The sequence below is a fragment of the Oncorhynchus masou genome, chromosome 6, assembly GCF_036934945.1.
Source record: "Oncorhynchus masou masou isolate Uvic2021 chromosome 6, UVic_Omas_1.1, whole genome shotgun sequence".
NCBI lineage: Eukaryota > Metazoa > Chordata > Actinopteri > Salmoniformes > Salmonidae > Oncorhynchus > Oncorhynchus masou.
Window position 1 is genome coordinate 45,673,326 of NC_088217.1, and position 18,611 is coordinate 45,691,936.

An 18,611-nucleotide genomic window follows, 5' to 3' on the forward strand; every position below is an offset into this window, starting at 1 on the left:
CACACACACACACACACACACACACACACACACACACACACACACACACACACACACACACACACACACACACACACACACACACACACACACGCACACACACACACAGGCCATAAATAGCAAATAGAAGTTCAAAACGTGATCTAACACAACATTAGGTGATAATATATGTATTATTATGGATTTATAATCAGCTATAATGGGGCAGTCATTTTGGACCGGGAACACAGAATTAATTAACATGAAACTAACACAAAAGGAGGGTTAATCAAGTGCAATTAAAGGGATAATCCCCCACAGCCATGTGATCAAAGTTTTATGTATGTTTAGTCTATGTTCTATTACTCTCATCTGAGTCCATCCTGTTCACACAGGAAACTGCTCCACAAGAAGGCTGATGGGAAGGAGGTGGCCCAGGAGGAGAATTTCCTCCCCAAGTACCAGCGGGTCAAAGACCTGTGTCAGAGGGCAGAGTACCAGAGCTCCTGTGAACAGCCAGGGCAGGTAAGAGTTCCGTACAATACCCACAGGCACAAACACTTATACATTAGCAGAAATATAGCTAAATCTCTCTCCCCATTTTCCCCTCTCTGAAAAAGGAGGGAGAAATATAGCTAAATCCCCCCCCCCTTTCCCTTCTCTATGTGTGTAGAAGTGGCAGTGTCTGGAGGACCCGTCTGGTAAGTTGAGGCTGTATAAGTGTAAGGGCATGGCCAGTCTCTATGCCCCACGTATGCAGGCTCTGATGGCCAGCAGCGGGTCCCAGCAGTGGGTTGGACACACATCCAATGATGGAGACAGCTGTGACTGTGGCCCCCTAGGCCTCAAAATTACACCCCTGAAGAGGAAGAGACTGCTTACCAAGAAAAGTAAGTAGTCCTTTCAGTGGCTTATAGATTTACCATTAATCAAAGGCCTATAAATTGTGCTTGCAAATTATAGGACAAGTATTTGTTGTCCCGCAGTGGCAGATTAGAAAACTTTACAAAAATATTTTATTTTTCTTGAAATGAGACATAATACAATTTAAGTGACTTCCTGTGCGTCATTTAAAAACAGTGACAAATGCTATATACTTTAACACCCTCTCTCTCTTGGGTCATTGGCGTTGCAATACCTTTGTAATAATAACATTGAAACGAATACATTATGTAACCCCATCAGAGGTAAAGTCCACTAAGAGTCTGACTAGGAACCGTTGGGCCCGGTCCATTCCGTTTGAGCTGGATGGAGACCTTTATGCTGTGGACCTGGAAGAGGGCTACAGGCCCGTGGGCCTCCGGAATACCAGCAGGCCTGGGGAGAGGAGGAGAGGAGTGGTCCTGCAGGAACCCGACGATGAGGAGTTCAGTGGAATGGGAGTTACAGCCAGACCTACAACCAGCAACAGCCTTACACCACCTGCCGCTCTTAAAGTCACCTACAGGTGTGTGTGTATGTGTGTGTGTGTGTGCGTGCGTGCGTGCGTGCATGCGTGCGTGCATGTGTGTGTGTGAATATGTGTGTTGAGCTTCCGTGTCAGTGGGTCTATGAGTAGTAGTATGATTAATCTGTATGTTCTTGTGAAGCACACTAGCTTTACAGTAATTCATGCTCAGGTGTTGAGAGGGTGCTGTAAGAAAGTGCTAACTGCTGTAAACTGTGGTAAATGCAGTCAGGTAAAGGTGATGATACAGTAGCTGGTGTGTGTTTTCCCCACAGGTGCTCCATCCTGATGAATGACACAGTCAGGTGTGATGGAGGACTCTACAAATCCCTCCAGGCCTGGAAAGACCATAAGCTCCACATCGAGCACGAGGTACTGCTCTAGTTGATCCTCAATCTGACCTGGCTGATCTGTAGCCTTTCTTGTCATTGCAGGGGTTAACTATTTTGTATGTGCTGTGCGCAGATTGAAACCCTGCAGACGAAAATAAAGAACTTGCGTGAGGTCAAAGGTCACCTGAAGAAGGTTCGGCCTGAAGAGTGCCAGTGTAACACCCCCAATTACCTGTCCAAGAACAAAGGGATGTTCAGACTCGATGCAGGCCGCATTCACTCACTAAAGTAATGATTGTGAGATGGTGGTGTGTATGTGCATGTGTTTGTGTGTGTGTGAGGGAGAGAGGGAGGGAGGGAGAGAGGGAGATCCTCACAAATCAGTGTATCTCTCTTTATATGTCCTCTTGTGGTGTGTCCTCAGCAAAATGCCCTCTAAGCAGAAGAAGCAGTGGCTGATGAAGGAGCAGAAACGTAGGAAGAAACTCCGTAAACTGCTCAAGAGGCTCCGCAACAACGACACCTGCAGCATGCCTGGTCTCACCTGTTTTACCCATGACAACCAGCACTGGCAGACTGCCCCTTCTGGACAAGTATGGAATGACAGAATGCAGACTGAAACAAATTCAGAACAATAGTAACAGTTAGAGTAAAAGTAAAGAGACATGGGATTCCTGAATTTTTACCACTCTGCTTCATCACTGCCACAAAATTATATATTGAATGATTAATTGTAAAGATCCAAAAATAAGATGAAGTAGGTGCGTTAAAACTGGCCAAGTATCTTGTTTGAATAACTACATGTCTCTTTCCATCCCCTGCCAGTGGGTCCATTCTGTGCTTGTACCAGCGCCAACAACAACACTTACTGGTGCCTCAGGACCATCAACGACACACACAACTTCATATTCTGCGAGTTCGCCACAGGTTTCATAGAGTACTTCGATCTGAACACTGACCCATACCAGGTATCTCTCTCTCTCTCTCTCTCGTTCTCTTGCTCACTTGCTCTCCCTCTCTCTTTTAAATCTCACAAATGAGCTGTAGCCTCCTATTGTGTTTTTTTACCGTGTTTGGTAACATATCCTGTCATCTGATTGTCTGTAGTTGATAAATGGGGTTAGCACCCTGGACCGCACTGCCCTCAACCAGATGCACCAGCAACTTATGGAACTGCGGAGCTGCAAAGGCCACAAGCAATGCAATCCAGAGACAGGTGAGTCAGAAAGACACACACACACATACAGTACCAGTTAAAGGTTTGGACACACCTACCCATTTAAGAGTTTTTCTTTATTTTTACTATTTTCTACATTGTAAAATAATAGTGAAGACATCAAAACTATTGAATAACACATATGGAATCATGTAGTAACCAAAAAGGTGTAAAAAAAATCAAAATATGTTAGCCACCCTTTGCCTTGATGACAGCGTTGTACACTCTTGGCATTTTCGCTTCATCATCCGTTCCCCTACTCTGCATCCCACAAAGACACGCAGGTTGGAACCAAAAATCTCAAACAATCAGACCAAAGGACAGATTTCAACCGGTCTAATGTCCAGTGCTCGAGTTTCTATGCCCAAGGAAATCTTCTTCTTATTGATGTCCTTTAGTAGTGATTTCTTTGCAGCAATTCGACCGTGAAGGCCTGGTTTATGCAGTCTGCTCTGAACAGTTGATGTTGAGATGTGTCTGTTATTTGAACTCTGTGAAGCATTTATATGGGCTGCAATTTCTGAAGCTGTCAAGTCTAATGAACTTATCCTCTGCAGCAGAGGTAACTCTGGGTCTTCTGGGCCTTTCCTGTGGTGGTCGTCATGAGAGCCAGTTTCATCATAGCGCTTGATGGTTTTTGTGACTACACTGACTGACCTTCATGTCTTAAATTAATGATGGACTGTGGTTTCTCTTTACTTATTTGAGCTGTTCTTGTCATAATATGGAATTGGTCTTTTACCAAATAGGACTATCTTCTGTATACCACCCCTATGTTGTCACAACACAACTGACTGGCTCAAACGCATTAAGAAGGAAAGAAATTCCACAAATTAACTTTTAACAAGGCACACCTGTTAATTGAAATGCATTCCAGGTGAATACATCATGTCGCTTGTTGAGAGAATGCCAAGAATGTGCAAAGCTGCCATCAAGGCAGGTGGCTACTTTGAGAAATCTAAAATCTAAAATAAATTTAGACTTGTTTAACACTTTTTTGGTTACTACATGATTCCATATGTGTTATTTAATAGTTTTGAAGTCTTCACTATTATTCTGCAATGTAGAAAATAGTAAAAATAAGGAAAACCCCTGAATGAGTAGGTGTGTCCAAACTTTTGACTGGTACAGTACATACAGTGGGGCAAAAAAGTATTTAGTCAGCCACCAATTGTGCAAGTTCTCCCACTTAAAAAGATGAGAGAGGCCTGTAATTTTCATCATAGGTACACTTCAACTATGACAGACAAAATTAGGAAAAGAAAATCCAGAAAATCACATTGTAGGATTTTTAATGAATTTATTTGCAAATTATGGTGGAAAATAAGTATTTGGTCAATAACAAAAGTTTATCTCAATACTTTGTTATATACCCTTTGTTGGCAATGACAGAGGTCAAACGTTTTCTGTAAGTCTTCACAAGGTTTTCACACACTGTTGCTGGTATTTTGGCCCATTCCTCCATGCAGATCTCCTCTAGAGCAGTGATGTTTTGGGGCTGTTGCTGGGCAACACGGACTTTCAACTCCAAAGATTTTCTATGGGGTTGAGATCTGGAGACTGGCTAGGCCACTCCAGGACCTTGAAATGCTTCTTACGAAGCCAATCCTTCATTGCCCGGGCGGTGTGTTTGGGATCATTGTCATGCTGAAAGACCCAGCCACGTTTCATCTTCAATGCCCTTGCTGATGGAAGGAGGTTTTCACTCAAAATCTCACGATACATGGCCCCAATCATTCTTTCCTTTACATGGTTCAGTCGTCCTGGTCCATTTGCAGAAAAACAGCCCCAAAGCATGATGTTTCCACCCCCATGCTTCACAGTAGGTATGGTGTTCTTTGGATGCAACTCAGCATTCTTTGTCCTCCAAACACGACAAGTTGAGTTTTTACCAAAAAGTTCTATGTTGGTTTCATCTGACCAAATGACATTCTCCCAATCTTCTTCTGGATCATCCTAATGCTCTCTAGCAAACTTCAGATGGGCCTGGACATGTATTGGCTTAAGCAGGGGGACACGTCTGGCACTGCAGAATTTGAGTCCCTGGCGGCGTAGTGTGTTACTGATGGTAGGCTTTGTTACTTTGGTCCCAGCTCTCTGCAGGTCATTCACTAGGTCCCCCCGTGTGGTTCTGAGATTTTTGCTCACCGTTCTTGTGATCATTTTGACCCCACGGGTGAGATCTTGCGTGGAGCCCCAGATCGAGGGAGGTTATCAGTGGTTTGTATGTCTTCCATTTCCTAATAATTGCTCCCACAATTGATCTCTTCAAACCAAGCTGCTTACCTATTGCAGATTCAGTCTTCCCAGCCTGGTGCAGGTCTACAATTTTTTTTCTGGTGTCCTTTGACAGCTCTTTGGTCTTGGCCATAGTGGAGTTTGGAGTGTGACTGTTTGAGGTTGTGGACAGGTGTCTTTTATACTGATAACAAGTTCAAACAGGTGCCATTAATACAGGTAACGAGTGGAGGACAGAGGAGCCTCTTAAAGAAGAAGTTACAGGTCTGTGAGAGCCAGAAATCTTGCTTGTTTGTAGGTGACCAAATACTTATTTTCCACCATAATTTGCAAATAAATTCATAAAAAATCTTTTTTCTCATTTTGTCTGTCATGGTTGAAGTGTACCTATGATGAAAATTCCAGGCCTCTCTCATCTTTTTAAGTGGGAGAACTTGCACAACTTGCACAATTAGTGGCTGACTAAATACTTTTTTTTGCCCCACTGTACATACACACAAACCACTGCTACTTCAGTTCTTTAATAACATGATCTCTATTTCAGGTGGTAAAGACAGAAACTCTTTAAGTGAATACAGGTACTCTAATTTTTCAGGCTTTATGTCTTTTTGTCCTTTGGTGTCTTATTGTACATTTTCATGCATTTCCTGCATTGGGTAATGGAACACTTCTTTTAAGCAGATTATAAAGTCTCTGAGGTACTTCATAGGGATTGCACAAATTGTCACATTGTTGATTCTATTAATAAACAACTATTTAGGTGAATTCTAAAACGCAAGCATGAGAGTGTAGCAGCTTCTGTTCCTCATGTTGCAATGAATCCTAATGGCTTGTTTCCACTGTTTGTGTGTGTGTTTCCCCCTCACGTACGTGTGCGTGTCCGCGCTGTACATTCTTCAGGCCAGTTCATCGTCGAAAGAGGCCAAAAGTGAAGAAGCCCTCTTCCAAATCCCTGTGAGTTTGTCATAACCCATCTGTTCCCCTCAGTTCAGCCAACCTCCCCCTCTTCATCCAGATTATCTTGCTTTGTCAGATGGCCCAGCAGCATGCTTTTCAACCTTCTCGTTTGAAGCTTTTCATGTAACTAATACTTACCTGCATTTCAATGTCATGCCCTTAAGGCTTAGATAGACCTACTTTTCAAAGTTAGTGGTGTTGTACTGATGAAGTGTCCTTTGTCTTTGGTATTTTCTGGTAATTTGTCAGAGTCGTCTTCTAGTTTTTTCTTATTAAAGTTGCTGGAACTACGATTATCAGCAATTTGTACTATTGAAACACTAATATATCTCTATCTATGTGTTGTTTATACAGAGGGCAGATTTGGGAAGGATGGGTTGGTTAACAACCTGTGTCCCACAACCCACCACATTGCAGTCTGCCAATAGAGGAGGACCAGAACTACTGGTGAACCTGAGGACTTTGTACAGACTTCATGGGAATGTAATCTGATCGACCATTATTGTGGGAGTTTATGGATCCTACATTAGCTGCCACTGATGCTCAGATCATCACCCAGTAAAGCAAATATTGAAACATCCAAGAAAATGAAAACTATAACCTCTCCTGTCTTCTCTCTTTCTCTCTCTCTCTCTCACACACACACACACACACACTCATTCACTCGCACAGGAATGTCCTCACCTCTCATCTCCCATCACAACAGTTGTCAGGACCGCCGAACTGAGTTGGAGATTGATCAGTTGAGTGGGGATACACTTCGAACCTATACTTTGACTTCCAACAGTTGCCCTGTGTGAACAGTGAATGTGAGGTGTGTTTAATATTAGTCTCTCATAACCGCCTTAACATTGGGTACCAAGATTAGTTTAATGTCAATTCTGCTGCCACAACCTGCAATGTATCATCCCTTATGGCATTGTGCCACATCTGGGTTAAATCGTCACCCCGTGGGAGTATGATGTCAGGCGATAACATCAAGTCAAGCTTTCGCCTCACTGCACAGCATGAAAGGTATTGTCCAGAACATGCTAGCACGCCTGAGGGGTATGCTACAAAGCAGTATAAAGGAGTTAGCCTGCTAACTTGCCTAAATATTCTGAAATAACTTATTACTTCTTAGAAAGATAAGCTTGACATATGTATGGTCTAATTAACTTAACCATAAACACATATCTATGTTTAGCTTTCTTAATGAACCAGAAAATCAACTGTAAAATCACATCCACCAATGAAATGTACGCATTCTGCTGGTGTGAAGATTTTTGTTTGGAAGTCTCGTCTGTACCATAGCCTAGGGGTGGTGGGGTAGTGGTTAGAGAAGTCCTGGTTTGAAGTGAACAACTTTATCAAAGTTGAACCTGCTTTGTAGTATACCACTCTGGAAACTTCTCACTTCTTTTTGTTTGTGTTATGGCTACAGAATGGTTCCCCAGGACATTTACTCCATTATTTTGCAATATACATTATATTAACATTGATGTCGTGCGAGGATTCTTTACACCCCCCCAAGGATGATACAGGAGTGAGAACGACAACACACCAGACTGTATGAGGATGGAGCTGGTCAGGATATGAAAGACACATCACATCACCACCTTGCTTATCCCCCCTAGTTCACTTTAAACCAGGATGGGACTTCGCTAACCACTACCCCACCCTCCTAGACAATGGTACAGACGAGATTACCAAACAAGCATCTTCACACCTTCACACTTATGAATGTGTACATTTCATAAGTGGATGTAATTTTACTCCTTTGTATTGCTAATGCCACCTGCTAGGTCCAATCATGTTAGTTTGTTCAGCTTGCTATACATGGTGCTATGATAACATTGTGAAAAATAAAGACTTGCTGTACAGTATGTATTTGAATGTATGTTGTGCAATTAATATAAATGTTTACAATATTTTTTATAATTCAGAAAAATAGGCAGACCTCTCTTTCGTGTTTGATATGAGTTGACAAATATTACCTTTTCGAAAGAACGTAGCTTGATGAACTCTCCTAGCTCTGTATTTGTCCATTTGTCCTGTCTGGACATCTGAATTTCTCCTCTGCTCTCTCAAACCCCACTGTAGTTTGAAAATACTTATTTAAGATGAGAAAGCATTTAGAAAATATTCACTGTGAAAAGAAGTCCCTGTAAAATGACTCTGTTGTACACAAGATTAACAAGTTACACAACAATGTAATGCATCTTGACATGCATATTAATTTATTGCCCTCATTTTTAGCGTTCTTTGTTTCTTAGCAGTGAGACTCCCATAGCAGAGTTTTGATTGTGAATAAAGTGTGTATTGCCCTCATGTCTGTTTACTACTTTAACCTTTAACCCTGCTATGTATTGGTCACCTCTCTGTTGTCACTGCTTCAGTTATACATTAGTGGGGTCTCGGGATGAGTGAGAACGTTCTGTGCTAAGAAACTCAACCAGCAGGTGTCTCTGTTCGCTTTCTTGTTGCTGAGCCCGTGTCTTCCATCCAGTTCACTCTTTGACTGTGAGATCCTAATCAAACACTAGAACAGTGATGTGCAACTTTGATGTGGGTGGGGGATAAAAAAAAATCTGAACTCATCATGAGGGGCCTCAAATAATTTCTACACATTTTGTCAAGGGATGTAGAAAACATATTTCTGTTTTAAAGCTAGTTTGCTGAAATTCTACACATTTTGTCATGAGAAAAGGTTGCAATTTTATAACTAATTTCAAGTACTTTTTCAAGTTTTAGTGTTAATTTTGGGCAATTCTACAATAACCCCCCCCCCACACACACACACACACACACACACACACGAGTGGATGCTGCTGAGGGAAGGACAGCTCATAATAGTGAAACCATGTGCTTGATGTATTTGCTACCGTTCCACTGACTCTGCTCCAGCCTTTACCACAAGCCGTCCTCTCCAATGAAGGTGCCACCAACCTCCTGTGACACACACACACACACGCGCATGCATGCACGCACGCACGCACACACGCACGCATGCAAAAGGATTGGCTGGCCGCCAGTTGCCCATCCCTACAGAACCAACAGCTAGTGGCCTGTTTATAATGTTAAGACCTTAGGAACGCCTACACTTGAAATTCCCATGTGGGGTGTATTTAGGACTCTCAAAAACTTCAATATTAAAGACGTGAAAATGAGACGTAAATCTAAACCATCAACATTGGACCAAGAATAGGCTTAGAATTGTGTCGAATGTTCCGTCGGAGGTAGCTTTATGGCAATAGCAGGATGAGCGGGAAGCGCGTGGGTACGTCCTGGACTCGAATCGCGGGGTGACCCCCATCGTATGACTCACGTGCAGAGGCGGAGACTCCATATCTAAATCACTACTGGAGAGCTGTCTCTTTTTCAGACCGTCCAACGCGGTGGGAAAATTAACAAGAATAAGTCAACATTACATTATAATTTCAAGACCAAGGCAACGCAATGTTCACAATGTGAAGAAAATGTCCGGGATAAGGTAAGATAAATGATATGGGAAATTAAACCTAACGGGCAACATTTATAACAGAAATGACTTTAACTCAACCAGCACCGCATGATTTGTTTGGCGGACTATTTTGAATTTCGAGCACCTACTAACCACACTTAAGTGTAATTTACTTAACAGACGGATAGGCTACGATTGTTTCAATGTAGCCTAGGATCTTAAACATTTTACATTTAAGTTTAAAGTGTGTACTGTCTTATCCAATATCCCTGTGAAGATGAGGAATGGTGGAGGAAAGTGATATTGCAAGGTTATGGAACTAACTTTTATTATAGTGTATGTCTGTTGTCCTGTTTATACAGTTTTTAATGCTGAAAGATATTCAGATAATCGTTTAGAATACTAGTCACCAAAAACTTTCCCCCATGTTATCTGGTGGTTGTTTGAGAGCTATAACTGATATGAATAGCATATTTCAGTATCCAATAGAGACAATTATTAGCCATTAATCTTGTAAAAAAATTTTTTTTATGTCAACATATTCACCCAACATCAAAGCATGATTGAAAATGTTGTCTATTAAGGAAGTATTTCCCATAGATGCTGTATCCTTTTTGGGAATATTTAGTTTGCCTTTTGAGTGTCCTTTTAATTGTCAGTTCCCACTATGATTCATCTTTAACTGATTCGCAAATTGGCTTTACTGGCTCTTTAGTGTGGTTGACAGACCAATAACCAAGTCGGAAGACAAATGTTCCGTATCCCATTTGTTGCACCGCTGTTTCACTCATGTAGGTTAAGATGGCTGGTGCAGTTAGATTGACTTGGTTTATTCACACATTAATATTCTCCAACATCTGTCTCTATGCTTTAAGACAGATGTGAAGTTGCTCATTAAAACCCTTTAGCCTCTCTTCTGCTTTGATTTTGTTTTATGAAACAGATGGTTCAATGGAAATAAGTCTTCGCCACAAGCTCAAAGAAAGTCTTATGTGAATGTACTCAATTTTTTTTACTTCCCAAAAAGTAAATTATTGATGAACATAAATTAAATTGTGTTTATGGATTTGAATGTGTTATTGGGTGTCACCGGTTTAAAGCGAGCATTTCTGAGATAATGTGTTTAGCCAACCCCTGCAGTCTCAACAGCCTTGATGTCTCCGTTTAGAGTGGTTCAAGGGGACATTCAAAACTTTTTTGATGACTTTCATTCCCTCACTGGTGGTGTAACCATCTGACATATTAGTCACTCCAAGGTCCTCAGTAGCATGCTGTTTGCAAAAGATGCCATTTATATGGTCTGGAGTACTAGGGAGTAGACATCTCACTATTTTACCTCTCCGTGTGCAGCTGGTGTTCCTATCCAACGTTCGGGTATTGGTGACAGCGTGAAATGGGGAGCATCTGTGTGGTGTTGGGTTCTGCATACACACTCACTTTTCAATCCATCCCACTCAATCTATCACACATTGTACAAGAGGAAAAATCTCCCCATCGATACACATTGCTAAATACTGCACAATTTATCACTTGCCCCCAATCCCCCCCTTCCCCAAAACAGATACATTTTGCCTTCCTGTACTTATGCTAAAAAGTGTATTCTATTCTATTGAGCCATTTACTTTATGTTCATATTTATATAGTTTATTTTTTCTTATTGTTGCGTTGTCGAGAAGGACCCTACAAGTAAGCATTTCGCTGGACGGTGTATACCATCTGTATCCCGTACATATGACTAATAAAACGTAAAACTTCAAACATAACCGTCACAGGGATGTCCACTGACTCCTGGAGACTTTTGAAACTGAAACTAAGTAATATGGGCAATTCCACAGTAACGGAATTACACTTTGACTGCAATATGTATGTTTTTGGGTGACCCGACCAAATTCACATAGAAATGTGAGTTATATATCTGTAATTATCATTGAATGCAAGCGGTAGATTTGTTCTGTGTATGCAATTTCTATGCTTCCCGTTCCTAAGTTTAGTTTTTGCGTTTTTACTTTTTTGTACACCAGCTTCAAACAGGTGAAAATACAATGTCTTTGGTTATAGAAAATGTATTTCAGTGGTTTAGATGGTACTATGATTCTCTACACTCTTGTTTTCTCACAAACGGAAAATAGGCAAACTATTCAACATTTTGCAACCCGGAAATGGCAGAGCAATGTTAAAACTTTAAAAAAAAAAACTTTTTAAAACTTTTTACATTTTTATAGATGCTAACTTTGGTAATGGAATTCAAGTAAACTCTCCCTCAGGTTTTTATGCGATATCTGCAGAAAGAATGGAGTGTCAGATATGACATTGCACCTTGAGTTTAAAAATATCTCTTAGTTATTGATCGAGACAGTGGTGTAGTGGTGCCTGGAGAAGTAGGTATACTTTAATTTTGGCCCAAAAATTCGAATGGCCTGCCCTGACGAAGGAAAGGCGCCCCGAGTGAAAAATTCTATGAGAAACAGTGACATACACTCTGAATGATTTAAAATGATAAATCCCATATTGGTCTTTCAGTCAGGCCAACTCAAGCTGTACTGTGCAAAAGGCTAATAGTATTTTTATATTGACTTGCTCATTATGCATTCTCCTGTTCTATTGGTTTTCTTTCAACTTTATTTCGTTGTCTATCACCCAAATGGATTATCTACTCATATTAGCAACCCATGATAGTTAATGCGTCTTTAAATCCCCCCTCTTTCTAATGAATATTTCCATCTCTGTCCATGAAACTGCTTGCATGTGTGCTGTTCATTTTAGAATGTTTTTTTCCCCGCAATTTGCATTTTGGAATTCACACATAGGCCTACCTCCATGTGTACATTGCTGCGCCTAAAATGTGAAGAACTAATAGTTTATCAAAAAATTTAAGCTAAACATTGATATCAGTAAAATCACTATAACAAATTGATCTACCAGATCTACCATTCATTTTTACTTTTGTGAACTTTCCATAATTTCATTAGAAAATATGTTGTGGGTTTTTGGTAACGGAGTTACAAAGCAGGAGGCAACAATTTCTCGAAATATAAGTGTTTATTAGTTGGCAGAGGTCTTTACGTCAACATTATTGTGTTTTGATATATTTCTAATACTTTTTAAGACTTTTGCGGGTAAATGTTTTCTAAGGCCCCTTTTCAATCTGTCTATCCAGAAATCAAAGTCGTTCTTATGCCTAATTTTTAAGATGGAACATTAAAAAAATGCATGTATGAATGCCTTCATTTCCCAAAATATAGATTCTTAGCTTTAATTTCACACCCAATTGATGTTGATGCTCATGGATCCTTTTTGATGGAAATGCCCATATGTAAAGAAGTTAGTCAGAAAAGCCCTGTTGATGCAAAAATGTTGCAATTGCCATTTCACTTGTGATTTGTCTGTTGGACAGATCTGTTGGAATCGTGGAAATATAATGATTATTCTAATTCTATAGTTAGAATATAATAGTGGGAACTTTTGAATACAGTGTTTGATATGACAAAGAATGAAAAATGTCAGGGAGGCGTTAATGTGAAAGGGTAGGAACGAAAGTGTTGTGTTTCCTAGGGGACTGTAAAATCTTTGGCTACCTTAAATGTTTTCTCTCAGCTACTTCATGTAGCGAACATATTTCTCTTTGATTTGAAGATACTGTTGCACAAACATGCTGATTTAGGTCTACCTAATCACTGGTATTATCAAGCTGTATAGCTAATTACATTTGCTTTGACTCAGTACATTTTATTAGCTAGCGATTAGCATTTGTGGCTACCAATTTGCTAAGAATTAGCTAACTTTCTAAGAAAATGTAAACTAGCTGTTTGCAGATGTAAGAAACACAAATTAATAGTATTATTATATAATGCTAGTGAATTTATATTAAGAAGCACAGTGAAGATAGCATCGTTACCATCGACATTGTTGCAACGCCATACAACCCTTCTTCTGTGGCCTCCAACTGCTCTTAAACGCTAGTAAAACCAAATGCATGCTTTTCAACTGTTCGCTGCCTGCACCCGCACGCCCGACTAGCATCACCACCCAGGATGGTTCCCTGGATGGTTCCGACCTAGAATATGTGGACATCTATAAGTACCTAGGTGTCTGGCTAGACTGTAAACTCTCCTTTCAGACTCATATCAAACATCTCCAATCTAAAATCAAATCTAGAGTCGGCTTTCTATTCCACAACAAAGCCTCATTCACTCACGCCGCCAAACTTACCCTAGTAAAACTGACTATCCTACCGATCCTCGACTTCGGCGACGTCATTTACAAAATAGCTTCCAATACTATACTCAGCAAACTGGATGCAGTTTATCACAGTGCCATCCGTTTTGTTACTAAAGCACCTTATACCACCCACCACTGCGACCTGTATGCTCTAGTCGGCTGGCCCTCGCTACATATTCGTCGCCAGACCCACTGGCTTCAGGTCATCTACAGGTCCATGCTAGGTAAAGCTCCGCCTTATCTCAGTTCACTGGTCACGATGGCAACACCCACCCGTAGCACGCGCTCCAGCAGGTGTATCTCACTGATCATCCCTAAAGCCAACACCTCATTTGGCCACCTTTCGTTCCAGTTCTCTGCTGCCTGTGACTGGAACGAATTGCAAAAATCGCTGAAGTTGGAGACTTATCTCCCTCACCAACTTCAAACATCTGCTATCTGAGCAGCTAACCCTTCGCTGTAGCTGTACATAGCCCATCGGTAAATAGCCCACCCAATTTACCTACCTAATCCCCATACTGTGTATATTTGTTTACTTTTCTGCTCTTTTGCACACCAGTATCTCTACCTGTACATGAACATCTGATCATTTATCACTCCAGTGTTAATCTGCAAAATTGTAATTATCCGCCTACCTCCTCATGCCTTTTGCACACAATGTATATACTCTCTTTTTTTCTACTGTGTTATTGACTTGTTAATTGTTTACTCCATGTGTAACTCTGTGTTGTCTGTTCACACTGCTATGCTTTATCTTGGCCAGGTCGCAGTTATAAATGAGAACTTGTTCTCAACTAGCCTACCTGGTTAAATAAAGGTTAAATAAAATAAAAATAAAATGTGCTGCATTAACCATGCAGACTGAAGGCAAGTGTCTTGTGGTCAAGGAACAACATGCGCTACTTGAATGACAAGGGGCAGGGCTAGGTCTTTGTGGAAAGAGGCAGCAAGCGATGACTCAAGTAGCAAAGTAAACTATAAAAATGGACGTTACATACGGCTTATCACATTTCAATAAACCAAACATTCAAATACTTTTTTATAGAAGGCAAATTCAAATTGAAACATCCATACATGTATATCATTAGATATGGTTTATTGTAACAAATCCCAGAAGTGTGCTCGCAGAATGACAAGAACCTGCGTCTTGGAAGAGAGGAAAGTTTAATACAAAAACAATTTGCCTCACTGTCTGCTCTTTCTGAGCTAAACATAGTTCCAAAAACAACTCTCACATTGGGGTGGACTGAAAAACTCCCTTATTAAAAATAATTCTTGTTGGAGAGGGCCTAAATATAGTCTAGCTAATTAACCTTACTTTTAAAATGTCTAAATACTTTTAGCGGGTCAGAGTAGGAAATGATTGTGAGCTCCTGAGATGCCTCACAATAGGATGTTGTCCCTCTGTTTACTCTGTAGACTCACAATGGTCTACAGACAAAGGAGGACAGGACACTGCATTCCTCTAGCAAGGTTACCCCAGTGCAAACCAGCCAGCCAGGCCTTTTGGGAGAAACATGACAATGTGAAGGCAGGATCTCCGTCAGACAACCAATGGCTTTGATGATGGATGTGTTGGATTGGGCCGTTAAGGGCTAGTCCGATGTATTATGTCTCGTTGTTCTGCGGTGCTGATTGTTCATTTTCTGTAGAGATTGGTTAAAACGTTAGGATGAAAGAACGTGATAAGTCATTAACACTCATTCACCCTTCTGTGATTCTCTTTGGCTTTTACCAAGGTGATGGAGCTCTTTTTTTCTATCAAATTTGTGTGCCCCGTCCCAATTCAACCTCTGACATTTGGAATCCTTCTTAGACAGAGCTAAAGGACTGGCTTAACTTTCTGACCTCAGCTGTGGTAAACATGGTTTAGTTTTTTAAGTGCTCATGTTCCTTGCATTAGGGTTACATTGGGACTACCAGTCCAAAAGTTACAGATGGTAATGATTTAGAGACAAGACCTTCACCTGCATCCTCAGGTTTTTAGGTAATAAAGGGAAGTTTGATATCATCACTGAGTAGTCAGGTACTAACAGTTGTGTTTCCTATTGTTAAATGTGTTGGAGGATGTCTTCATGTTTGATTGGAGCAACTCATTCCTTTCCCAGCCCTCTGTAATTCTGTGGTGATTAGAATTATGTTAATCGAATTCTCCACCCTGGTCCCCTAGAGAGGACATTATCCTTCCTGGCCGTCTCATTCCTGGAGTCTCAGTGCAAACGTTAACAGCATAACTAGTCTGTGTGCTAAGTTGTCCGCATGCTTCCCATCCGAAACAGTTCAGAATAGTTTGTGCATATATTATGACGTCATTTTGTTTGTTTTGGTTTTCGGCAAGGCATTTTCTCGAAGCAAGCCAAAGTTCGGAGGCGAAGTCTACGCCCTTTCATCGGTCATTGGTCAACAGTAGGGATTATTCAATGAAGTGTTGTCATTCAATGGTAGACTCGTTTTCATGCACATGTTTTCACTTGAGGAATACTGCTCGAAACATCTTATTTAGAAATACAATTGTGCAACTAACATCTCCTCGGCAAAAACGTTAAAATAAAAAACAACTCAAGAAATCTATCTTAGTTTACTTCTGACTGTTTTGAGGAAGGCTACAGCATCTCAAGATGATCCGACGCATGCGGAAGCCTTTAGTCTGATCCAGAACCTGCCTGCCATCAGCAGCCCATTTCCTCAGGGGGGATCACCCAGATGGATGCCTCTTTCCTGTGTGGCTCACTTGGCCACCTCTGACCCCCCTCTCACCCTGTAACTCGGCCCTGGTTTAGACACTGGGGTTGTGGTCATGTTGGCAGGAGATGGGGAACAGAGACCGCAGGCGCAACTCAAAATGCAGTTACATACAGAGACTGTCCAACTACATAGTTCAACAAGAACATTGAATAGAAAGGGTGTTGTTGGACTATTGTCCAAGCAGATGGCTGAGGTTAACTCCTTATGGACTTAAAAAAAAAATATTCTCAGCCCTAAATGTTGGTTTATGTCCTCATTTGTTACATTTCACCTCTGATAAGGAATGGACAAAGAAATAACAAACCTTAATCAGAGTTGCATCCTAATCGGTTCATTTATCTCCATATTTGTTTGGACAAGTGACTCCATTATTCCTGGTATTGACTGACATTGAGTCGTGTATTTTGTAAACACCCTGTACTCTGTCTCTATGTCCCACATGCTCACTCTCGTCCAGAGGCCGTCTGACCTGATAGTGCTCATTTGTTTGAGGTTGGGAGGAGGAATAGAGGAGGCCTGTAGGGGGTAAAGGGGGCTGTTGTTGGTCAGGCTTGTCCCCTGTAAAATAGGATTTATTGTGGTTTGACCCTGCTGCTGTCTCATGTCTCAGAGAGACAGTCACTGGACCTGTCCTGCTGGGCTATGAGGGGCCGGAAGTTCCCAGCATTAATTTAGTGGTAGGAAGAGCGGGATGGTGGGCGAAGTCCAAGACAAAAGCCTCCATACAGCCACCATAGAGCACTGTTTCTTAGTTATTTTGGAGGCGAGGCCCAAAGTAAGCCTGTGAAGGTGGCCTGCCAACATTCAAATATTCCACATCTAAACCAATAGGAAGGTCTTGTTTAATCTTGACTCGCACACAGAGAGAGTTTGTTGTAGGGGCATTGGGTTGAGAGTGGGACCCTTGTATGAATTGGGAAAGAGTATATCCTATCTGGTAATGTAAAACTGTAAGTTGGAAATAATATTGGAAAATCAATCCATTTTCAAGGGCCACCTTGTCAACTCAAAAATGTAGTCTTAATCCCAGGGCAGGAGAAGTGCAAACTGTTCATGATTTGGATTATCGCAGCTGTTGATGGAGTTCACCCCGAATCTCCTAAACATGTCCCAAGCTCCACCCACTGTACTCCGATGGAGGGCTATGATTGGCTGGCGGCCCTTGTGGGAATGGTAATAGAGACAGTTCTAGTTGAATGAAGTCTGGTTTGCTGATCTGACAATAGAGCCCATTGTCCATGGCCATCAGGCATTAGCATAGGGTACACTGCATACGCATTGTAATGCATATGATTGGCTCAGGTTTTTATTCTTTCACAAGACACCCTCTGGGTTTATGTAACACTAGAAACCTCTCAGAAGACAAACAAATTATGATACAAGTTATGATATTCTCGAACTGTTGATTTAAATGTATTTTTATTTAATTTCATAGTTGTTTTGGTGCAGAGACACAGGGAATTTCCCTTTCTACACTTCTGAAGATGAACTGACAGCTATTATGTAGAGGGCAAAAAGCAAGCTGCGGAATGTCCACTTTGAGCTGAACCATTGATTTGGAACAGACAGAACCCAGCTTCAAATATGACACACCTTATGGCTCCCAGACAGTCAGGTTTGGAGTTGTGCAGTGTCACTCACAGGTGATACTAGTGATAAAGGTCACTTAATAGCAAACAGGTGTTTTATATTCCCTCACCAAGGAATTGGTGCATTTTATGCTGGGGCTACCCAGTCATCATGAACCTTGTGGAGGTGACCCTGCAGGGTGGCAGCGTGTATAGTACAGGCTCCTGTTCTCTCCCTGCTAGCCATGCAGAATGTGGCCGTAGGGCTGCTGGCTGGGGCTTAAAGTTCTTTACCTATCTGCCCCTCCTTGGCAACCTGCTCTCCCAGCCTGCCTATCTCCTGTGCAGTGGTGTAATGTACATAAGTAAAAAATACTTGAAAGTACTACTTAAGTTATTTTTGGGGGGTATCTGTACTTTACTATTTATATTTTTGACAACTGCATCTGATCTGGCGGACTGACTAAAC

At 41.3% G+C, this 18,611-nt stretch overlaps 1 protein-coding gene and 1 pseudogene across 1 annotated transcript in view; both read left to right on the top strand.

The window, feature by feature from the left end:
• The window catches only part of LOC135542124 (extracellular sulfatase Sulf-2-like), a 61,178-nt pseudogene extending 52,708 nt beyond the window's left edge, over positions 1 to 8,470 (top strand).
• Positions 8,471 to 9,282: 812 nt separating this feature from the next.
• Positions 9,283 to 18,611, top strand: part of LOC135542125 (rho GTPase-activating protein 39-like) — a 50,489-nt gene continuing 41,160 nt past the window's right edge. The window contains 1 exon segment of the mRNA XM_064968804.1: positions 9,283 to 9,641. Coding sequence (XP_064824876.1) covers positions 9,628 to 9,641 — 14 coding nt within the window. The 5' untranslated portion in view covers positions 9,283 to 9,627.